At 39.0% G+C, this 25,811-nt stretch overlaps 1 protein-coding gene across 1 annotated transcript in view; it reads right to left on the bottom strand.

Moving 5' to 3' along the window:
• SMC6 (Structural maintenance of chromosomes 6) overlaps window positions 1–25,811 on the bottom strand; it is a 655,684-nt gene that overhangs the window by 532,414 nt on the left and 97,459 nt on the right. The window contains exon 3 of the mRNA XM_090377619.1: window positions 15,074–15,179. Within this exon, the coding sequence (XP_090233745.1) occupies window positions 15,074–15,179 (106 nt within the window). The remainder of the gene's footprint in view (window positions 1–15,073; window positions 15,180–25,811) is intronic.

Genomic DNA, 25,811 nt, shown 5'->3' with positions numbered 1-25,811 from the left:
AAATCTGAGAAGTCACATTTTCACTAACTTGAAGTGATTTTTCACCTTCCTTCGACTTCCTTTGATTCATTAAGAATACAGGAACTTCCAACTTACGCAATACTCAACTTATGGAAATTCAACTTTACATAAGTTTTTGCCAGCTGGTGCAAACTTAAAAAAATCGTGGGAACGTATTTTGCATCCCATAAGGAATAAATATGATATCGCGAAAATGTTGTAATGTGAACCCAATAACACATTGTTTTCTTTTTCGGTCAAAGTCCTTGGAAGTAGAAAATTTCACTGTATTATTAAGCTATTTATCTCTTTAAAAGGTCATATTTATAATAGAAATTGCACTACACTTTCATCATTAACATATGTTCCATTAATGAAAAATCTTTCGAGCCTACGGACCAGTAAGGCTCCTGGAGTTGATGGAATATACCCTATAATCTTAAGAGAGGCGGCAAGCGAGTGCATTGAACCATTGAGGCTAATTATGCGAGCATCACTAGACTCTGGGGAGATTCCCTTGGATTGGAAAAGTGCAAATGTATCTCCCATACATAAGGGTGGCTCTAAAAGTGAAGTTGGAAATTATCGACCTGTCAGTCTGACTTCAGTAGTAGGGAAAATCATGGAGGCAATGATCAAGGGTGGAATTCAGGATCATTTGGATCGAACTGAAATTCTCAAGGATACTCAGCATGGTTTTGTAAAGGGAAAATCATGTTTAACAAATCTGGTTCGCTATTTCGAAAGGATTCCCTAAATCCACTCACGAGCTGGATTTAGGGAATAATTTAGCATTAGCATTATTATTAGCATTAGTAGAGGCATATGATGCAAGAAAGCAAGCTTATTCAGCATCAGCCAAAAAAAAAAAAAAAAAAAACCCTCCACTCCCATTTCATCCCTCCATTCGTTCGAAATACCTGTCCAGTTGAGCTTTAAATTTGTTTAGGCTATCAACTTCAACAACAAGTGATGGAAGTCGGTTCCACCAACCAACCACCCGCTGGCCAAAGGCAAATTTCCGCACATCTATCCGACATCCGTCCTTCCTCAATTTGAATTTATGCCCTCTGAGGTGATTATTCTGAGCAAGGTGAAGAATCCCATTGGCATTGAGCATGCTCAAACCATTCAAAGCCTTATACACCTCTATCAGATCACCTCGCCGGTGCCTAGTCTCCAGACTCTGTAATTTGCAAAACTTAAGCCTTTCTTCGTAAGAGCAACCCTTTGTTCCATTCACTAATCTTGTTGCCCTTCTCTGTACCCGTTCCAGCAGCTCTACATCCTTCTTGAAATGAGGCCTCCAGACCTGTATACAGTACTCAAGATGTGGCCTAACCATTGCCTTATACAAGGGAATAATCACCTCCTTATCCCTGCTAGAAAAATTCCTGTATATCATTGACAAGACACCATGAGCTACTCTTGCAGCTCGTCTGCACTGCTCAGAGAACTTCATATCTGCCTGCACAATTACCCCCAGGTCCTTTTCATTCTCCACCACTGTCAGTGTAGTACCGCAGAGTTGATACGTTGCTCTGGGGTTACTGTTTCCCATATGTAGTACTTTACATTTGTCAATGTTAAACTTCATTTGCCACCTCTCAGCCCATCTGTTCAACCTTTCCAAATCCTGTTGCAGCAGCATAGCGTCAGTAGTGTCCTTAATGACCCTGCCAACCTTTGTATCATCTGCAAACTTGGACATTAAACTTGATATCCCATCATCAATATCTTTCATAAACACCGAAAACAACAACGGACCCAACACTGAACCTTGAGGAACTCCACTAATAACATTAGTCCACGTTGAGCAGTGTCCATTGATTACCACTCACTGTCTTCTACCACTCAACCATCCCCTTATCCATAGCAGCAATTTGCCTCCAATGCCACACTGCTCCAATTTGTGCAGCAGTCTTCCATGTGCAACAGTATCAAAAGCCTTTCTAAGATCCAAATATATAATATTAAAGTTATTCCCTGTATCCAGTTCTTTTGTGACTACATCATAGTATTCAATCAAATTGGTCAGGCAAGACCTGCCCTTAACAAAACCATGCTGCGTCTGAGCTATAACTGAATTCTTGTCTAGATGTTCCTGCAGTGCTTCTTTAACCAGTGCCTCGATTAATTTACCTGGAACAGAAGTTAAACTAACAGGTCTATAATTACTTGTGTCAGCCTTTGATCCTCCTTTGTGAATTGGGGTTACATTTGCACATCTTCAGTCTATGGGTACCTCCCCTGAGTCCAAAGAAGCTCTCATAATTATGGCTAGGGGTTTGCATACTTCCTTTGCTGCCTCCTTTAATATAACTGGATAGATCCCATCCACCCCAGGTGCCTTTTTTATGTTTATCCTCAAGAATCTCTCCTCCACTTTCCTCTCAGTTATTACAAAATCATCCAGCTCACTGCAAATGTTTACTTTACCTACATCATTCTCCTTCCTGAATAACTCCTCATGCGTGAATGTAGATGCAAAATACTCGTTTAGATTGTTAGCCACCTGAGCAGGATCCTCAACTGTTGAACCATCAATATCCAGTGGACCAATCTGATTCATCCCTTTCCTTCTCGAGTTCAAATATGTAAAGAACTCTTTTCTGTTTTTCTTTGCATCCTTTGCCAAGGATTTTTCGTAGTCTGCCTTTGCTTGCCTAATCTCCTTTGTGACTTGGTTACAGACCAACTTATATCTATCATAGGCTTCCATGTCACCCATTAATTTGTATGTATCCCATGCATTTTTCTTCTCTGCCACATGTCTCATTAGTTCATCTGACAACCATTTAGGCCTAAATCGTGAACAATATTTCTTAGTTGGTATGTAAAGCCTGGTAGCCTCCAAGATTAGTTCCTTGAATGCTACCCATTTTGAGTTTGCTGTTGGTAACATCATCAGTTGGTCCCACTGTATAGAATTTAAATACTGTCTCAGACCATCATAGTCTCCTTTATGAAAACAAAAACCCTTCCCTTTACCTCTGATGGTAGTTACCTCCTTGAGTAAATCCCACTTCAACACACTGTGATCACTGCCACCTAGTGGTTCATTTATCTGCAGATTCTTAATGCATGAAGAATCACTACTGATAATCAGATCAAGAGTATTGCTCCCTCTTGTTGCCTCACGAACATGCTGATGTAGAAAACAATCATCCAATAAATCCACAAAAACCTTGCTAGTGTGCGAGTGACCAACCCACAAATTCCAGTCAATATCTGGGAAATTAAAATCCCCCATTATAAGACTCTCTGATTTACTGGCCCACTCTATTTCCCTGTACAATATCTTATTATACTCATCAGAGTCATTAGGCCTATAGCACACTCCTACTCTCAATTTTGATTTCCCTATGCTTATGTCACACCAAACTGACTCGACACTGCCCTGTCCATCGATGTCGACTGGCTTCACTTCCTTGGACTTTATGTGTTTCTTAATTAATAGCATAACCCCTCCTCCCCTCCTGTCCTGTCTATCCTTTCTATACACATTGTATTCCCCAAATTCCAGTTCTGCATTACTTATATCTGTGTGACACCACGTCTCTGATATCCCAACAATATCTGCCTTTGATGTTTTGAGCAATACCTCAAATTCATCAAATTTATTTACCAAACTCCTAGCATTGGTGTACACGCAGGTATACATGCACCTGTTTCTATTCTTAGCTACCCTAACACAACCCATGTGTTTACTTGTACCGCAATGACTACCAACAGTCTCTGAAATATCCTGCATCTTGTTTTTCAGGTTTCTGCTCAATTCAATAGAAGCAGTGCAAGAATCACTTCCACCTCTGCCAGTGGCTACTGTTAATCTATTAGTCCTTGTATCCCCCCAACTAGCAGTTTTCCGACCCACCTAACACTGCCTCGACAGCATCAGCAAAAATTCTTGCACCCTTTCTATTTAAGTGTATCCCATCCCTGTAGAAGCAATCTCTCCTGTTAACAAGTACAGTCCAGGCTGAAAAAAATTCTACCCCTTGAGCCTTGCACAATCCCTCCAGGGCCGAATTGATCGACAAGGCTCTCATCATATACTCCCTCCTATCGTGTCTGGGCAGAATTGCAGACACTTTCAAGTTCAACCCTAATTCACGGCTTTTTTTCAACAGTGACCTGTACTTGCTAAGTAATTCCGCCGGTCTCCTACTCTTAATATCATTAGTGCCAACGTGTACAACTATATCACCTTTTGTGCGCTTAAAAGATGATATCCGCTCTACAACGTCATCAACCTTTGCCCCTGGCAGACATACCCTGGTCCTATTCCACCTATCCTTTTTACAAAGCATGTTCCCCGTTTCCCTGACAATAGAGTCACCAACAACTACTAGTTCCTGTGGGACCAGCGCATTCTGCCTAGGGGGCTGCCTCTGTGTTGCCTGATGACCAAGTGCAAGCTCTGGCGTTGATGTGGGCAGCTGAGAGCTTGATGGGCCCCTCAATTTATTTCCTTCGAGGGCATCCACCCTGTCCTTCAAGCTCTCATAAAGGCCCATAACAACGCTGAGTTGTCGCCTGATTTCCTTGCACTCCTTACATCGTGCACACACAAAGACATCCCCCTTGGCAATATCATGTCCCATACCCGACTGCTCCGCAAACATCAAGCAAACAGTGCATTTTAAAAGACTGTGATTCAGAGGGCAACTGCCCCCCCTCAGTTCTCCCCTGAACAACAGCACTCCCATTAGCTTGAGCCTTTTGCTTTGCTGCTCTGGTCAGAGTCATGATTCCGATTTAATTCAATAAAATTCAAAACAAAAATTAAATCCTTAAGTTATATCCCAAAACAGTTATGTTATATATATTATTTCGGTATCTAGTGTTTTCTACGAGTTCCCTTTATACAACTTCCGTATCACGTGTACCACTATAGTTATGTATTAATTATTTGTTACGATTAAGTCGTTATATATATATATATAGAGTTAAAAATACAATTTAATTGACAATAAAGTTTATCAAGATTAATAGATTTACTGATTAATTGACAATATTATATTATGCACTATACTACACTAAGCTTATGCTATCGTGTAAAAATGGCGGGAATTCACGAACGATATTTCTACGGACTCGTAAGTATTGATTAGCTTCCAAATCTCGCTATCTCAATTTAGAATAAACTAAGGATCCAGACTAGGTCTATAATCTACTTATAGAAGATAATTTGATATAACACTTGTTTAATAAATCGACTAAATTGGTTAAAAAAAAAAAAAAGTCCTCTCGTTCAATTTGTGACACATGGATTTGATACCGTTACCGATACTAAGTAATATCTACAAAATCTCTGTCTAAGTTAAACTTTAAACTAAGTATCGTAACTAGGAATATAAAGCTACTCTAGAAAATAAGTTAATATGACAATTTATACTAATAAAGCAGAAAATAATTTCGACATTGTTTATTTAGATTTCAGCAAAGCTTTTGACTCAGTCCCACATGAGCGGTTGCTTTATAAGCTGGAACAGGTTGGAATCACTGGGAAAATCCTTAGATGGATAGAAGGATGGCTTCAGGGCAGGAGGCAAAGGGTTGTGATAAATGGCTATTCCTCAGATTGGGTTGATGTAAGAAGTGGGGTTCCCCAAGGATCAGTATTAGGACCACTGTTGTTTTTAATTTTCATAAACGACATTGATGAAGGGATAGAGGGCGTGATGTCTAAATTTGCAGATGATCTTAAAATTGGTAGAGTAGTTAATGATCACTGTCAAGCTGAGCTTCTTCAGAGAGACCTAGATAGACTTCAGGAATGGTCAGAAAAATGGCAGCTGTGCTTTAATCCAACAAAGTGTAAGGTATTACACCTGGGAAACAGTAATCCCAAAAAAACTTATTCACTTGGTGGAGTTCAACTAAACCCAGTACTGGAGGAAAGGGACTTGGGCGTTACGATACGGTCAGACATGAAATTCTCTGAGCATTGTAAACAGGTTGCAATGAAGGCCCATGGTGTCCTACCGATGATCTATCGAACTTTTGCAAGTAGAGATAGGGACGTGATAATCCCATTATATAAGGCTTATGTTAGACCACACTTGGAATACTGTGTTCAAGTATGGAGACCGCACCTAAAGAAAGACATCGAGCTTCTTGAAAGGGTGCAAAGAAGGGTAACTCGCCTAGTGAGATCGGCAAAAGGGCGTCCTTATGAAGAAAGACTTCGAATATGTGGGTTGCAGAGTTTGGAAACTAGACACCTCAGAGGAGATTTGATTGAGGTGTTTAAGGCTCTGAGAGGCATCAGTAAAATGAATGAGGACAAAATTTTCAAGATTATAAATGATGCTAGAACTAGGGGACATAAATTCAAGTTATGGGGGGAAATGTTTAGATTGGACTGCAGGAAGTTTTATTTTAGCCAGTGAGTTATAAATTACTGGAATAAGTTGCCTTCATGGGTGGTAGAGGCCGACAGTTTGGGGAAATTCAAAGGTCATCTGGATAGTACTTTCGGGTAAGGGAAGCGCATAGGATCATAGGTTTAATTTCCTTTTTATTTATTTTTTTATTTATTAATTATTATTATTTAGTTATTTATTTTATTTATTTTTTGTTTTTATCATTGTTTTGTTCGGATTTTTTTTTGGCTGGTGCAGCATAAGACATAGGCTTTCTTGCACCACGCGGCCGTTACTAATACTAATTATAAGAATCAATTTTGAACGCCTTTGTGATATTTTTCTAAAGATGTTTCTGGAGGTCATGACCAAAAAACAATAAAAACAATTGCAATTTCTGCTTTATTGGACTTTTCTGTTAGTGCATCTAATTATAAGTGGGTACTAAACTTGATCTTATTGCATTTGCGATATACCGATAACTGGAATTCTGTGGATTTTTATGTTACGGTATTATGGTGAAATGAGTTCCCCTTCACTGATATCTTCAATCATATAAAAAAAACAAATAAATTTTCAGAATCTTCTCTTTATTCTTGTTTACTTATTACAAAGGTGAAAGGAAAGGGACCAACGGAAAGTGCAAGTGCACTTTCCGTTGGTCAAAATTGATTTAGAAATTAAGATGAAGCAGGACAAAGTTTGTCATCTACTGCAAGGAATTAGGTCTCTCTGCTTCAACAGTGAATCCTATTTTAAGGGAATAGTGTGTGCATAAAAGAACATGTCAAAGGATCAATGCACTTGAGATCAACAGTGACGACAAAACAGCATTCAGGTGCTATATCGAAGATGGAAAAGCTATTAATAACATGGATAGAAAATCAGATTCAGAAGCAAGTGCCCCTGAGTCCAATGGCCATTCAAGCAAAAGCAAGAAGTATTTAAGAAGATATAAAGGATAAGTACAGCGAACCCCAAGCAATGTTCGTTGCAAGCAACGGGTGGTTTAATAGGTTCCAGCATCACGCTGGTTTCCACAACATTAACGTATGTGGCGATGTCGCCAATGCCGATTCTGCAGCTGCAAAGAAATTTTGTGAAGTGTTGGAAAAAATTTGCTGAGTTGACGTTGATGAAACTGCTCTGTATTGGAAAAAAATGCCGGATTGAACATACATTGCCAAAGAGGAATATACAGTGCCAGGTTTCAAGGCATCAAAAGATAGGGCCACGTTCTTGTTTGGGGGTAATGCAGCTGGAGATTACAGATTAAATCCGCTGCTTGTGTACCGTTCTGGAAATCCTCGTTCATTTAAGCATCAATAAAGCCACCCTACCCCGTGCATTTCCGATCGAACCAGAGCATGGATAACAATATATCTGTCTTTGAGGATTGGTTTAAATGCTGCTTCATTCCTGAGGTAGAAAAATATTGTCAAGACAACGATTTTGCTTCTAAACGATAATGCTCCTGGACATCCTACGCATCTAGATGATTTCAATCTGGACGTGAGAGTCATATTTCTACTGCCAAACACGACTTCACTCATCCAACCTATTGATCAGGATGTTATTTCAAATTTAAAAGCATACTATTTAGGCACAATATTTGCTCAGGCATTGTCTGCATTAGATGATGAGAAAAATTTTGCGTTAAGAGACTTTTGGAAATCTTATAATATTTACCACGCCATCTTAAACATTAATAAAGCCTGGGCAGAAATTACTATAAGTTGTTTAAATAGTGCATGGAAGAAAATGTGCCCACTGCACGTAAAAGGCTTCAAAGGATTTGAAAAAGACGAATCATATGAAGAGGATACAGATAAGATTGTAAAAGTTGCAGAGCTACTTCAGTTGGAGGTTGATGCCAAAGACATGGTGGAGCTAATAGAGGAAGAAGAGAAGGAATTGTCTAACGATGGACTTATTGACTTGCAGGCCGTGATAGTGAAAGAAGAAAATGCCAACGAGCTCAAGATGAACCAAATGAGGAGCCAAGACCTTCACCACCAGAGAGAGAGAGAGATGGAAATGGCATTTCGTGCAATTGCATCGGCAAGGTTTGAGAAGATGGATCCTGATAGTGAACGATTCTTAAAAGTTAACAGAGGGGTGAATGATATGCTTGCTACAAAGAAATCTACGATGAAAAGCAAAAAACCACTGTCCAGTCTTCCATTAATATGTTCTTTTGTAAAGTTGAGCAGCCGCCCACTTCTAAATCTCCACAGTCCTCAACCTCCTCAGTGGCGTACTTATCAGCTGAAGACATCGATTCTGGCAACGATGATTGAGAGGTAAAACTTACTGACATTATGCCCACTCCTCTTTTTTCTAATTTAAAATTGCATGCTTTTGTAATTTTTCCTGCATATGAGATAAAAAATAGAATAAATACAATAAATAATTCTATTTACAAATATAAAGTTATAGAATTCTTATAGTACTGTGATAATAGACTAAATATAAAAATAGCAAAACGCTTAAAGTGCAGTACTCACCTTGAATATAATCTGCAATAGTTTTATGAAAAGACTGATGGCTAATATATAAGGTGGAATGGTTAAGTTAATGCATTAAAGGTGGGATGAGATTTAATTTAACGGAATTTTAAAATAAGCGCAAGGAAGCAGAAGTGCACTACTCCGTCCCTGGTTGTCAAAGTAGAAAGTATTTAATCTGGAACATAAAAGAATTGAAAATGCCAATAGTCGCGACGACAGACTTTCGTTAAGTTAAAACGTCTTCAGTTGGCAGTGTTAAGTGAGAAGTAACGTGTGCTGTATTTTAAGAAATTTTTTATACTCTCATGATGCTCTTTGGAACACATGGGAATCTCAGATGTGAGAGATTCCAAGCCGAGGAAAGGTGAAAAGGAGGTTTTGCATTTAGGATGTTGAGATTAGTATTGTGTCGAAACCATTCGATAATGAGGGCTTCATATTGAAGAATTTTGTGGCTGGTTTTAAGTCTTATAATGGTGATAATGGAGTCAATTAAAGGAGTGTGATTGTGGGTTTGAGCATGAACTGTGAGTTCTGTACTAGCTTGTCCCGATCTAAGACTATTATAGTATTAGTATGCGAGAGTGTTGGAGGTTTTGGTAGAACCAAACTTGGTTGTAGTACTACCAATATAACGAAACAGGCCTACACGCTCTGGATTCAACCCCAACAGAGTTTTAGAACGATGGGAATCAGAGGTGAATATCCTCATCAACAGTTGGCTGAAACAAGGGAAGATCACACAGTCAACCCGTAATCACCTCCGTGCTTCCGGATGTCAGATCCCACGGTTTTACGGCCTACCGAAAGTGCACAAAGAAGACACACCACTGAGACCAATTGTATCCTGCTGTGGATCACCGACTTACGAGCTGTCTAAATTTGTCTCGAGACTTCTTTCTCCTCTAGTTGGCAAGACCACCCACACAGTCTCCAACAGTGTTGAATTCATAAAGAGGATTCGCACTGTATCCATCTCGCAGGATCAAGTTATGGCATCGTTCGACGTCATATCGCTCTTTACCTCCATCCCTGTGGAACTTGCCATTTCTTGTGCAAAACAACTCTTGGACAATGATAGAACCCTCAACGAAAGAACTGGTCTCACACCCGATGACATTTCCGCCGCCCTCAGACTGTGCTTAACAGGGGGTGCGATCATATTTAATGACTCAGTCTACCAGCAGATACATGGCACGGCCATGGGTTCCCCTGTCAGCTCAGTCACAGCAAACATCGTGATGGAGGAGTTAGAGGGACGTGCGTTTGCACACGCACCAGATCACATCGCCTTTTGGTGTCGCTATGTTGACGATGTGTTCGTGGTCATCCCTAGAGACTCAGGTCAGCGACTTCTATCATACCTCAACTCACTATCGCCCTTCATAAAATTCACGATTGAGCTGGAGTCGAACAACTCTTTACCATACCTAGATACACTTGTCCGACGTGAAGGCACATACCTGAGGACTACAGTTTATCGTAAGCCCATGTGTGCTGGCCAGTTTACCAACTTCCGGTCAGCACACGCGCGAGGCCACCTCCTCTCCACTGCCCGAACCTTGCTTACTCGCGCCTGGACACACTCCAGCTCCGCTGATGAAAGACGCAAAGAGGTCACTAGGGTCAAAGTAGACCTTACGAGGTGTGGCTACCCCATTGACGTCCTCGACAGGTGTGATCTACAGACACGTGACATCGTGACGACCAGCTACAACACCAACAGTGACGAGCCATCCACGAGGGCATTCATCCCATACTACCCCAACCTGTCACAACAGATCGGTAGAATCCTGAGAACGCACGGAATAAAATGCATCCAACTCCCAGGCAAGAAACTGCGTTCTTTTATTTCCAACGTGAAAACACCTGTCCCCACCCTTCTGCAGAGCGGTTTGGTCTACCGCATCTCTTGCCGTGACTGCACTAGCTGCTACTTTGGAGAGACTGGACGTCGACTCGAGAAACGTCTCTCGGAGCACAAAAGAGCGATCCGTTTAGCGGATATAGAACACTCAGCTATCGCCGAACATGTCTGGACAACCCACCACGACATCGACCCACACCGCGATGTCGTGGTGGTAGACAGATCCCACCATTACCTAAAGCGTACCTGGTTGGAATCGTTAAATATAAAATCTTCGGATAAATCCTTGAACAGGAACAGTGGTTGCCAAGTCAACCCGATCACAGAGTCAGTAGTTCTATCATTGGACAAACGCTGGCCACGTCATCATGCGTCACAGCCACAGACGTCAACAAACAATTAAACCTCGCGTCTCACGCACCTGGCAGTGCACATCTTCATTCCAACTGCCATTCATGTATTTTTAATTCTGATGAAGGCTACCATATAGCCGAAAGCTCATATATTTCTTCTTTATTTGTACGCTCTGTGTTAGCTATAATAAATTCCTCACTACCAATATAACAGGCATCACAGTTTGGTTGACATTTAATCAAGTAAATTATATTGTTCAAATCATTGATTGGGTATTTGTGTGTGTCTTTGTAAGTGTTGAATAAGGATCCGAGTTTATTATAAGCTGAAAAAATAAGGGAGATATCAGTACCTGTAAACACATGGCAGAATTGCTCAGCAAGTTCATTATGGTATGGGAGGATGATGCATATATTTGCGTTGGTGGTGGGTTTTGGTGGATTGTTAATTTTACTTTTGGCGGTGGAAAATAATGTGTTGAATGAGTTGGGGTAGTTCCTAGCTGTAAATTTTTCCATGAGGTATTGAAGTTCATTGGTTAAGTCATTTTGTGAGGTGCTATATTTGAGGGCATTATGTATTTGGTTGTATAAAACTGTTTTTTTTTGTGCAGAGGGGGTGGTGCGAAGCAAAATGTAGGTATTTGCCTGTATGTGTATTTTTTCTGAAAATCTTTGTACCTAGTTTAGTACCTGTTTTGTAAACAGTGAGGTTGAGAAAATTAATTTGGTTGTTGGTTTCAATTTCAAGAGTGAGTTTTAACCTATCATGTATTGAATTAAATTTTGAAAAGAGATTGTCTATAGTGGACCTATTGCCTATTATGAGTATGTCATCAGTGTAACAGGTTTATAATTTTATTTCTGGAGGGAAGGGTTGTAAGATTTGGTTCTCTATTGTGGCTAGGTAAATTTTTGACAGGGGGCAGAGATACCTAAACCCATGGGTAAACCGAATATTTGTTGGAAAATTTTATTATTGAATATGAAATATTGGGCATCTAGTAAAAGTGAAGTGAGTTCAAGGATGTTATTAATGAAAAGAGAGGTACGTTTTGTCAAAGTCTGTTATTAAGAATTTCCATAAAGCCTGTAAAGTGTATGGGATATGCACATGAGTATATAGAGATTACGTCAAATGATGCTAGGATATCTCCATAAGAAATTGTAGTATTGCTTATTTTCTGAAAGGCCTGATTGGTGTTGCTAATTTTGAATTCTGAGAATCTGGTAAGAGGGAATATAATTTTAACTAAGTAGGTGGATAGGTTTGCAAAAGCTGACTTACTGAAAGAGATAATTGGTCTTAATGGGTGGCCAAGTTTGTGTAGTTTGGTGATGCCAAACATGTGAGGGAGGATGTTGTTGTTGCAGATTCCTATCTGTTGCAGCATATATAAATTGATTTCTTTATTTTGTCTGAGTTTTCTTAAGATTAAATCTAGTTTATTTTTAAGTTTTGTGATATTATAATTGTTATCAATATTATGTGTTTTGGTCGGCTAAAATTTGTTCCATTTTCTGAATGTAAGTGTTTTTGTCTTAAGAAAACTCAGACAAAATAAAGAAATCAATTTATACACACTGCAACAGATAGGAATCCACAACAACATCCTTCCTCACATGTTTGGCATCACCAAACTACACAAACCTGGCCACCCATTAAGACCAATTATCTCTTTCAGTTAGTTAGCTTTTGCAAATCTATCCACCTACTTAGTTAAAATTATATCCCCTCTTACCAGATTCTCAGAATTCAAAATCAGCAACACCAATCAGCCTTTCAGAAAATAAGCAATACTACAATGTCTGATGAAGATATCCTAGCATCATTTGACATAATATCTCTATATACTAACGTGCATATCCCATACATTTTACAGAAATTCTTAATAACATAACACTTTGACAAAACGTACCTCTCTTTCCATTCACTTCACTTTTACTAGACGCCCGATATTTCAGATTCAGTAATAAAATTTTCCGACAAATATTCGGTTTACCCATGGGTTTAGGTATCTCCGTCCCTCCTGTCAAAAATTTACCTAGCCACAATAGAGAACCAAATTTTACAACCCTTCCCTCCAGAAATAAAATTATAAACCTGTTACACTGATGACATACTCATAATAGGCAATAGGTCCACTATAGACAATCTCTTTTCAAAATTTAATTCAATACATGATAGGTTAAAACTCACTCTTGAAATTGAAACCAACAACCAAATTAATTTTCTCAACCTCACTGTTTACAAAACAGGTACCAAACTAGGTACAAAGATTTTCAGAAAAAATACACATACAGGCAAATACCTACATTTTGCTTCGCACCACCCCCTCTGCACAAAAAAAAGCAGTTTTATACAACCAAATACATATAGCACTTCAATGAACTTCAATATCTCACGGAAAAATTTACAGCTAGGAACTACCCAACCCAACTCATTCAACACACTATTTCCACCACCAAAAGTAAAATTAACAATCCACCAAAACCCACTACCAACACAAATATACGCATCATCCTCCCATACCATAATGAACTTGCTGGACAATTCCGCCGTGTGTTTACAGGTACTGATATCTCACTTATTTTTTCAGCTTATAATAAACTCGGATCCTTATTCAACACTTACAAAGACACACACAAATACCCAACCAATGATTTGAACAATATAATTTACTTGATTAAATGTCAACCAAACTGTGATGCCTGTTATATTGGTAGTACTACAACCAAGTTTGGTTCTACCAAAACCTCCAACACTCGCGCATACTAATACTATAATAGTCTTAGATCGGGACAAGCTAGTACAGAACTCACAGTTCATGCTCAAACCCACAATCACACTCCTTTAATTGACTCCATTATCACCATTATAAGACTTAAAACCAGCCACAAAATTCTTCAATATGAAGCCCTCATTATCAAATGGTTTTGACACAATACTAATCTAAACGCAAAACTTCCCTTTCACCTTTCCTCGGCTTGGAATCTCTCACATCTGAGATTCCCTTGTGTTCCAAAGAGCATCACGAGAGTATAGAAAATTCCTTAAAATACAGCACACGTTACTTCTCACTTAACACCGCCAACTGAAGACGTTTTAACTTAACGAAAGTCTGTCGTCACGACTATTGGCATTTTCAATTCTTTTATGTTCCAGATTAACTACTTTCTACTTTATGACAACCAGAGACAGAGTAGTGCACTTCTGCTTCCTTGCACTTATTTTAAAATTCCGCTAAATTAAATCTCATCCCACCTTAATGCATTAACTTAACAATTCCACCTTATATTTAGCCATCAGTCTTTTCATAGAACTATTGCAGATTATATTCAAGATGAGTACCGCACTTTAAGCATTTCACTATTTTTATATTTAATTCTATTTACATATTCGTAGAACATTTCTTTTTTGATTCAATCAATTCAGCCAACACAATTCATATTCATCCATTCACCCATCCCTGATGGATGGGTGAATGGATGAATAATAAGATTATAAAATGAGGTTGCTACAAACTTGGCTTTTTGTATTCATTATATGTATTTTTTCTAAGAAATTTTTCACCCACAAACATTTAGACAGTTTCGCTTTGCAAAATGAAAAACCAGAGAGGTGAAAAACCAGTGAAAAAAAATTGGGTAACTTAAGAAACTGAGCCATGAAGAAAGGCTCATAAATAATATAAATCCTAATAGATAAGTTTCCAAGAAAATAAAAAGATAAAAATTCAATTTTATAATTAAAACAAAATTGGCAACTCATAGAAACCATGTGAATAGTTTTGTTCCATTTAAGGGCATAAGTAACAGGGGTTAATATCCAAAGAGACAGCTATTAGTGAGCATACAAAATTTAACATTCACAAGTTAAAGATGAAAACTTATTTTCATACAGCTTTGTCATTTTAGCTTAAACTACTGATCATGAAATAGTTGTGTACACAATGTTTACGTGATGCTTACTGTTTACCCTTCTTCACAAATCCTTTAATACTGGTTCCTCTACCAGTAGCACTTGTTTTACCACCAAGTCCAACAACAATGGCAGTGAGGATGGCACTTTTTCCACCTAAGAAACAGATTTTTAAATAATAAATAAACTTTTCTCAAAACTAACTATCAATGTTGACTCAGAACTTTAAAATTTAAAATTTTAATATTTTCGTTAACTCATACAATATTGCAAATTATTCAAATATAAAAATTTTAATTAGAGTTAGGCATGTACAATCCAAATTTCTTATGAGGTAGGCCCATTTTGGGTTCCAGAAATTTCTATATATCCAAAGTTTTATTCAAAAGGATGAACAAAGAATGATTGAATCTAAGCATATAATATATATATATATATATATCACTTAATTTAATGTAAGAGATAAATACACCTAGATTAATAAATCTAAGTGTATTTAAAAAAAAAAAACATATATATATATATTTAAGACCATATTATACCATCACATTTCGAACATTTGAACTTGAATGTTCAAATGCTTGACATGTAATGGTTTACCTTCCAGGTTTACTTAACCTTTTACCAATTATTTATTCATTTGTTTCCATACCAAACATATTATAGAAATCAAACAAACTGTTTATACAAACAGTTTTTAGAACAAATTAGTTTCAGACACAGATTCTACAGAATCTAAGTATCTAAAACTTTTCAATTTTATATATGCGCAAAACAACAATTTTTACTAGATTTATTATAAATTTAGTTTTCTAAGTAAATCAAAATACAATACATAAAATGGGAGCAGCCTAACTTCATACTGTCTCAGCAATCTTTAAATGCCAATGCAGGTAAAAATAAATATGTTTGCATCCTTGGTAAATTCAGCTAACCTATTTAAAAAGTTAAAATATGAATGATTTGCTCTATAAAAGGATCTTGTAAAGATATGAGGGTATAGTATTACTACAGGACAGATTATCCTGGAGTAACTTTGTAGTCAGACATGAAGTTGTCTGAGCAGTGCAAATTGGATGCTAGAACAGCCTATGGGGTTTTGTCAACAATATACAAGGATTTTGCTAGCAGGGATAAGGAGGTAATTATTTCACTGTATAAGGCCACATCTTGAGTGTTGTAGACAGGTCTGGAAGCTTGTTTTAGAAAGAATGTGGAATGGATGCAGAGAAGAGCAACAAAATTAGTGAGAACAAAAGGAAGAACTGAAGTCCTTCGGTTTCTTATACAAATATTGCAAATTGCAGCATCTGGAAACTAGGCACCTGTGAGGAGATGTGACCTCACAGGTGCCTAGTGTTTAAGACTCTGAATGGATTGAATAACCTAAACGTTGATAGCATCCTTACTCTAGCTCAGGCAATACACATAAGGAAGTGGGTAGTTTGAATAAATTTAATGAAGAATTACACAAATTATTAGAAGGGATGAACAGGTGCTGTGTGAATTTTTTTTTGGCTGATGCTGTACAAATCTGCCTCCTTGCATTATTTGCCATTACTAACTAAACTGAAAACAAGAGTACTTGAAGTATTAATGTGACCAGCTTAGATCCTACTAGCAATCTGAGATTTGTGAGCTTCCTTCTTTCTAATATTTATACATCAAAATACATATACAGGTGACCCCTGCCAAGTGTTATATTCCGACTAACATCCACGTGTGGCGATTCCGCGTTCGGAAGGTTACTGTCATTATGGAAAAACGGGGATTAGGTTCTGAAACTTTTTATGTAGGAAATTAAAAACACCATAAAATATATAGAAGTAATATTTTTCTATGCTAATTTTTGCAAGAATAGGGGTTACAAAAATGAACGCGAGACTGACTTCCTCCATAATTTTTCATCTCTCATTCCAATGATCCAATTGAGTGACAGCGAGGTCATGCCCCTAATGTAAATGTAAAGGGCCCTATGTAAAAAGAAAACAAAATGAAAGAAAACTAAACCCCCAAAAAAATCAAAAATAAATCATGGAAACAACAGAAACTTCGTCGGGTATACGCTTCCATTATGGAATCGAAATGAATTCCTACCTAAATTTAAAATAAAACTGCATGCTGAAATAAAATAAAACTTTTAGTTGACCATGACTTACCAACACATATGAAGAAACGTTCAACTGGTGAAACTGCTAGCAGAAGATGAACAAGCTTTTGAAGTTCAAGCTGACTTACAAAATCTGTTGTCAACATAAGAAAACATAATATCGTCAATGCCTCTCTTAATTTTCCAACTCCTATAAAAGTCGAGATCTTCCTGCATAATCTTCTCCTTCAGGAACTCGGCAGCTTTTAGTCTCTCTGATATACCCTTGTTTGTTAGTTCAGGTTTCTTCTGCTCTTCATTTTCTTCTTCTTCACAAACATCGTTATTGGAGTCCAGTAGTTCTTCTAACTCCTCCTGATGGGAATGAATATGTTCCTTCCTTCCATATATCACTAAATCCCTCACCTCCAATAATATTTGAAAGTTTAATCATTTTCTCAACTTTTGTCTGAATAATATTGTCTTGTGAGTCACTTCCTGTTTCAGGGAGTAGCTTCTTCCAACAGTTCTTCAAAGTTGACTTCATTTCAGTCCATGACTGTTCGATTATTTCAATACCTGTTAGTATTGTGAATTCAGCCCAACATTGGTGCACATTTTTATCCAGAATATTTTCAATTTTATCAACAAGATTTGCCAAACTTCTCCTTAGAAAATAAGATTTAAAACTCAAAATGACTCCTTGGTCCAGGTGCTGTAAAATTGATGTTGTATTCGGAGGAAGAAACACAAGTTTTACATTTGGATTGCAATCGAAAAGTGACACTGGGTGACTCAGATCATTGTCTAAGATAAGGATCATCTTGAACAATAAATTCTTATTTTTCAGATATCCTTCAACTTCAGTTACAAAACAATGCTCTAACCAGTTACTAAACGATGAGCCAGTCCACCAAGCTTTTCTATTTGATCGCCAGTAAACAAGAGGAGGATTTATTTTTCACTTTCAAAGCCCTTGGGTTTTCTGAATGATACCTAATAAAGTCTTGCATTTATAATCACCAGAAGCGTTACTACAAAAGAGGAGTGTGATTCTGCCTCCACATCTCCACATCTCCACATCAACAGAAGCAATCTCACCAACAACTTTACTATTGTGCAGATTTGCTCTCTTTTAAATCTATCAAACCATCCCTTGGGTGCACTGAAATTTTATTCACCAATTTGCACTAGCAGCATAAGACTTTATGTGATGATAAATACGTTGAGCCTTACACCTGATCACATTAGAATGAAAGGCACATTTCTATTCGTTTGGTCTTCGATCCAAACATTCAATAACTGTTCCATTTTCTCAATAAGCATATCACATCGACTAACAAAAGTGGATTTTGCACTTGCAGAGATTGTTGCCAACCTAATGCTTGCTTTAATTTTGTCCTCACACTTTTTAATTGTTCATATCTATGATTCATTGCACTCATATTCTTTAGCTAAAGGTGCATACATTCTACATTGCTCTATTTTATACAAAATAATCATTTTTTCATGCAGTGACAGAATTTTTCTAAATTTTTTTCTACTGAAATCACTTTCAGATGTAGAGGCAAGCTTTGAAGCCATTATGTTAGGTTCGATGACAAAACACTCACAATGAAGTCACTTTTCACTCAACTTGAAAACTCATGAGACTGACATTGTCACTAGCAAAGACTTAAGCTGAATAAGGTGTCATTCAAGTATTACGTCACACTGTTTCTGAGAACTGATGAGTTGAAAGATACATAATGAAAAATATTGGTACAAACGTTTAGGGGAGGTAGGTAACATCTAAAGGAATGTGAATCGCATAGGAACCCATAACCAGAAACGTCACTGGAAAGTAGTAGCAGAGGCACAAGAAGCAGAAATGACACAAGACAGTAATTAGTGGCAAACATTTATTTGACATAATATTAACAATGGAGTACGAGATGGATGCATTTCATGATGTTACAACAGATGCTCGAAGGTTCCACCATGAGACGCGATGCATGCGTGACACCGACGCAGCATGGATTGGCGAACATGGTCGAACACACATGGAGTTTCTTTGACAGTAGCAGCAGTGAAGAGTCTCGCCACAAGATCCATTTCCGTCTCCACAGGCGATTCATACATGACAGGTTTGAGGGCCCCCCACAGAAAGAAAACAAGGCTCGATAAATCAGGTGAGCGTGGGAGCCAGGCAACAGGTCCACCACAGCCAATCCATCGACGCCCAAAACACCTGTTCAAATAGTCACGAACACACCTTCCATAATGGGCAGGCACCCTGTCATGTTGAACCCAAATGTTCCGTCTCACATTTGCTGGAACATCGCCAAGTAACCCTGGTAGAACTTGTTCAAGAAAGATCCGATATTTAGCAGAATTCATGTGGGATGGTAACAGGTATGGGCCTACTAAGCAGTCATCGACCATACCTGCCCACACATTTATTGTGGGGTGATGTTGTGCCGCATGGGGGCACACATCGTGTGGGTTGTCGTGAGCCCAACACATGAGCATTGTGCTGATTGAATTAGCCTTCCTGAGTGAAATAAGCCTCATCCGTTAACAAAATATAGGGTGGAAAATTCAAGTCTTGAACACTTTCTTGGAGAAACTACTGCGCAAAAGCCACACGTGCAGGATGATTTTGGGGGAGCAGTAACTGAACACTTTGGAGATGAAAGGGGTGTAAGGAATCGTCATGCCGGACACACTGTACACTGTAACAATGAGACACTCCTAAGGCAGAGGCAATGGCACATGTGCTGGTAGTAGGATTATTCTGGATGGCATTCAACACACTTTCTTCCATGGTGGGAGTTTGCATCGAACTTGGTCTGCCTGCACTACTCTTGTTACCTCTAAATGATCCATAATCGCACAAATTTTGATGCACACGTGCAAACAAACGGTGGTCCAGTACATGTCTGTCTGGGAAGTGTTCTCCATAAATTTGTTCAGTGGCTCGTCCATTGCCCTCTCCGAATCCATACACTAGGTGCATGTCTGCCAGCTCACAGTTCGTATATCGATGCATGCTCTTTGTGCGGCGACTACTGCTTGAATGAGTAAACTAGAAACTTTCCCTCTCGCGAACTGATGAACAACGCCGTCTACTGACTTACGGTGACGTTTCCGGTTATGGGTTCTTATGCGATTCACATTCCTTTAGATGTTATCTACCTCCCCTAAATGTTTGTACCAATATTTTTGAGACACCCTGTATTGTAATAAAAAAAAATAGGTACAATATAGATGGGCTACATTTTGACTGATCGCAAAACTGCAAAGTGCCACAAAACAGTTATCTCAGATAACAAAGTTGCTTATAATGAAATCGATGACAGTATAAATTCAACTGCACTAAAGCTACTGTACATACTTGTTTGAAGAGCAATCAGGTACGGGACATGATACTGCCAAGGGGGATGTCTTTGTGTGTGTCCGCGATGCAAAGAGTGTATCGATATCAGGCAACAACTCGGCGTTCTTGTGGGCCTATATGAGAGCTTGAAGGACAGGGTGGATGCCCTCGAAGAAACTAAATTGAGGGGCCCATCAAGCTCTCAGCTGCCCACATCAACGCCAGAGCTTGCACTTGGGCATCGCGTGACACAGAGACAACCCCCAAGGCAGAATACGCTGGTCCCGAAGGAACTAGTAGTTGTTGGTGACTCTATTGTCAGGGAAACGGGGAACATGCTTTGTAAAAAAAGATAGGTGGAACAGCACCAGGGTATGTCTGCCAGGGGCAAAGGTTGATGACGTTGTAGAGCGAATATCATCTTTTAAGGGCACAAAAGGAGATATAGTTGTACACGTTGGCACAAATAATATTAAGAGTAGGAGACCGGCAGAATTACTTAACAAGTACAGGTCACTGTTGAACAAAAGCCGAGAATTAGGGTTGAATTTGAAAGTGTCTGCAATTCTGCCCAGACACGATAGGAGGGAGTATATGATGAGAGCCTTGTCGATCAATTCGGCCCTGGAAAGATTGTGCAAGGCTCAAGGGGTAGAATTTTTTTCAGCCTGGACTGTACTTGTTAACAGGAGAGATTGCTTATACAGGGATGGGATACACTTAAATAGAAAGGGTGCAAGAATATTTGCTGATGCTAACGAGGCAGTGTTAGGTGGGTCGGAAAACTGCTAGCTTGGGGGGAGACAAAGACCAATAGATTGACAGTAGCCACTGGCAGAGGTGAAAGAGATTCTTGCACTGCTTCTATTAGAATGAGCAGAAGCCTGAAAAACAAGATGCATGGTATTTCAGAGACTGCTGGGAGCCATTGTGGTACAAGTAAACACATGGGTTGTGTTAGGGTAGCTAAGAATAGAAACAGGTGCAGGTATACTTGCGTGTACACCAATGCTAGGAGTTTAGTAAATAAATTTGATGAATTTGAGGTATTGCTCAAAATATCAAAGGCAGATATTGTTGGGATATCAGAGACGTGGTGTCACACAGATATAAGGGATGCAGAGCTGCAATTTGGGGAGTACGTCTACAGAAAGGATAGACAGGATAGGAAGGGGGGAGGGGTTATGCTATTAGTTAAGAAACACATAAAAACCAAGAAAGTGAAGCCAGTCGACATCGCCGGACAGTGCAGTGTTGAGTCAGTTTGGTGTGACATAAGCATTGGGAGATCAAAATTGAGAGTAGGAGTGTGCTATAGGCCTAATGACTGTGATGAGTATAATAAGGAACAGTACAGGGAAATAGAGTGGGCCAGTAAATCAGAGAGGCTTATAACGGGAGATTTTAATTTCCGGGATATTGACTGGAATTTGGGGACTGGTTACTCACACACTAGCAGGGCTTTTGTGGATTTATTGGATGATTGTTTTCTACATCAGCATGTTCAGGAGGCAACTAGAGGGAGTAATACTCTTGATTTGATTATCAGCAGTGATTCTTCATGCATTAAGAATCTGCAGATAAATGAACCACTAGGTGGCATTGATCACAGTGTGCTGAAGTGGGATTTACTCAAAGAGGTAACTACCATTAGGGGTAAAGGGAAGGGTTATTGCTTCCGTAAAGGCGACTACGATGGACTGAGACAGTATTTAAATTCTATACAGTGGGACCAACTCATGATGTTACCAACAGCAAATTCAAAATGGGAAGCATTCAAAGAACTTATCTTGGAAGCTACTAGGCTTTACATATCAACTAAGAAATATTGTTCAAGGTTTAGGCCAAAATGGATGTCAGATGAACTAATGAGGCATATGGCAGAGAAGAAAAATGCATGGGATACTAACAAATTAACACATGAGACAGAAGCCCATGATAGATACAAGTTGATATGCAACCAAGTTACAAAGGAGGTTAGGCAGGCGAAGGCAGATTACGAGAAATCCTTGGCAAGGGATGCAAAGAAAAACAGCGAAGAGTTCTTTACTTATGTAAACTCTAGAAGGAAGGGGATGAATCAGATTGGCCCACTTGATATTGATGGGTCAACTGTTGATGATCCTGCTCAGGTAGCTAACAAACGAAATGAATATTTTGCATCGACATTCACACATGAGGAGTTATTCAGCAAGGGGAATGCCAGAGGTGTATTCAACTCTAGCAGTAAGCTACAGAATCTTGAAATAACTGGGAGTAAAGTGGAGGAGAAACTATTGAAGATAAACACAAGAAAGGCACCCGGGGTGGATGGGATCTATCCAGTTATATTAAAGGAGGCAGCAAAGGAAGTAAGCAAACCCTTAGCCATAATTATGATAGCTTCCTTGGACTCAGGGGAGGTACCCATAGACTGGAAATTTCCAAATGTGACCCCAATTCACAAAGGAGGATCAAAGGCTGACACAAGTAATTATAGACCTGTGAGCTTAACTTCTGTTCCAGGAAAATTAATGGAGGCACTGGTTAAAGAAGCACTGCAGGATCATTTAGACAAGACTTCAGTTATAGCTCAGACACAGCATGGTTTTGTTAAGGGGAAGTCTTGCCTGACCAACTTGATTGGATACTATGATGCAGTCACAAAAGAACTGGATGCAGGGAATAACTTTGATATTATATACTTGGATCTTAGAAAGGCTTTTGATACTGTTGCACATGGAAGACTGCTACACAAATTGGAGCAGTGTGACATTGGAGGCAAATTGCTGCTATGGATAAAGGGGTGGTTGAGGGGGAGAAGACAGAGAGTGGTAATCAATGGACACTGCTCGTCGTGGACTAATGTTATTAGTGGAGTCCTTCAGGGCTCAGTGTTGGGTCCATTATTGTTTTCTGTATTTATAAATGATATTGATGATGGTATATCAAGCTTAATGTCCAAGTTTGCAGATGATACAAAGGTTGGCAGGGTTGTCAAGGACACTACTGACACTATGCTGCTGCAACAGGATCTGGAAAGGTTGAGCAGATGGGCTGAGAGGTGGCAAATGAAGTTTAACATTGACAAATGTAAAGTACTACACATGGGAAACAGCAACCCCAGAGCAATGTATCAACTCTGTGGTACTACACTGACAGTGGTAGAGAATGAAAGGGACTTGGGGGTTGTTGTGCAGGCAGATATGAAGTTCTCTGAGCAGTGCAGACGGGCTGCAAGAGTAGCTCATGGAGTATTGTCAATGATATACAGGAATTTTTCCAGCAGGGATAAGGAGGTGATTATTCCCTTGTATAAGGCAATGGTCAGGCCACACCTAGAGTACTGTATACAGGTCTGGAGGCCTCATTTCAAGAAGGATGTAGAGCTGCTGGAACGAGTACAGAGAAGGGCAACAAGATTAGTGAATGGAACAAAGGGGTGCTCTTACGAAGAAAGGCTTAAGTTTTGCAAATTACAGTGTCTGGAGACTAGGCACCAGCGAGGTGATCTGATAGAGGTGTATAAAGCCTTGAATGGTTTAAGCATGCTTACTGCTGATGGGATTCTCCCTCTAGCTCAGAAAAATCACCTGAGAGGGCATAAATTCAAATTGAGGAAAGACAGATATAGGATAGACGTGCGGAAATTTGCCTTTAGCCAGCGGGTGGTTGGTTGGTGGAACAGACTTCCATCCCTTGTGGTGAAGGTTGATAGCCTAAATAAGTTTAAGGCTCAGCTGGACAGGTATTTGGAACGAACAGAGGGGTGAAGTGGAAGTGGGTTTTTTTTTTTTTTTTTGGCTGATGCTGCATAAGCTTGCTTTCTTGCATCAAATGGCTCTACTAATGCTAATGCTAAAATGCTAATAAGGTAGTGCGGCTGAGTCAGATACACAATGCATCGCTACTGCAAACCTTGGGCCGAATACAGCGCGATCCATGTCACATGGACTTCTACTGCATAAGTGTGAATCCACTAATGGTGAAGCTACACTCGGCAGGGACTCACCTGTATACCATCATAGAATTTTAAGAAATAATTCATGTAGACTTTCAGATAGAAGAAGCATATAAAATTTCATTGGATTTCAACTAATTTGTTAATAAGGCACAACTGATATAGTCAACTAAAGGTAGAATAAGAGCAGAATAGGTGGCATAACAATTTTGGAATTGAAGTCAGGGAGGATGCATTTAAAATCTTCTTTGGTATCATCAAGTCATATTTGACAAAAAAAAACCTCATTATATGAGTTATTAAAATAAAAAAACATGTGTGTACTCTGTACGCACAAAGGATGTTTTATGTGGAAACATCTTTGATGAAAATCGGAAAGATTTAAAAATTCAACAGCTAGAACCGAAGTCATGAACGAAGTAATGTTTTATGCTCACACCTGCTACTTACTCTACCGAATCAATGTGACATCAGCATCATACTTCAGTCCAAAATATTTAGTATGAACAATGTAATGTTTTACGCCCACGCTACTTACACTAATGAATCAATGTTTGGAAGAGGTTAGTGAAATCCGGGTTAATAGCCTAATTACCTATTTGATTGTAGCCATTTGTTGAATAGAATGATTGCAAAACAATGTATTTGTATTTCTCTCAAATTTGAATTGAGGGTATCAATCAATTCAACCTAACAAAACAAAACAAAGATGGAGGTAGCAATGGGTGTGCGAGAATGATAAAGACTATCAAGATTAAGTAAAAGACAAACAGAAAATCAAGTGTTGGATTTAGTTGTGCCTTCAACCAGCAATGCTGCTCCATTTAACAATAAGGTACCCAAAGTCAGTATTAGCAAAGGCACATGATGCAAGAAAGCAAACTTATATAGCATCAGCCAAAAAAAAAAAAAAAAAAACCTTATTTCACCCGTACACTTTCTCCAAATGTTTGTCAAGTTCTGCCTTGAAGCTATTTAAGCTATCAACTTCAACGACAGATGGAGGTTTGTTCAGGCAATCAACCTCGCGCTGGCTAAAGGCAAACTTCCGCATATCTATCCTACAACCATCTTTCCTCAATTTGAATCTATGCTGTATTAGGCGATTATTTTGAGCAAGAGGAAAAATCCCATCAGCATTGAGCATGGTGCAAACCATTCAAGGCTTTATACATCTCAATCAGACCACCTCGCAGGTGCCTAAGTCTCCAGACACTAATCTGCAAAACTTAAGCCTTTCTTCATAAGAGCAACCCTTTGTTCCATTCACTAATCTTGTTGCCCCTCTCTGCACTCATTCCAACAGCTCTACATCCTTCTTGAAATGAGGCCTCCAGACCTGTATACAGTACTCGAGATGTGGTCCGACCACTGCCTTATACAAGGGGATAATCACCTCCT

Source organism: Mastigoproctus giganteus, chromosome 7 (assembly GCF_048544385.1).
Source record: "Mastigoproctus giganteus isolate SK-2022 chromosome 7, ASM4854438v1, whole genome shotgun sequence".
In the NCBI taxonomy this organism is placed as follows: Eukaryota; Metazoa; Arthropoda; class Arachnida; order Uropygi; family Thelyphonidae; genus Mastigoproctus; species Mastigoproctus giganteus.
This window is presented reverse-complemented; position numbering and strand designations above follow the sequence as displayed.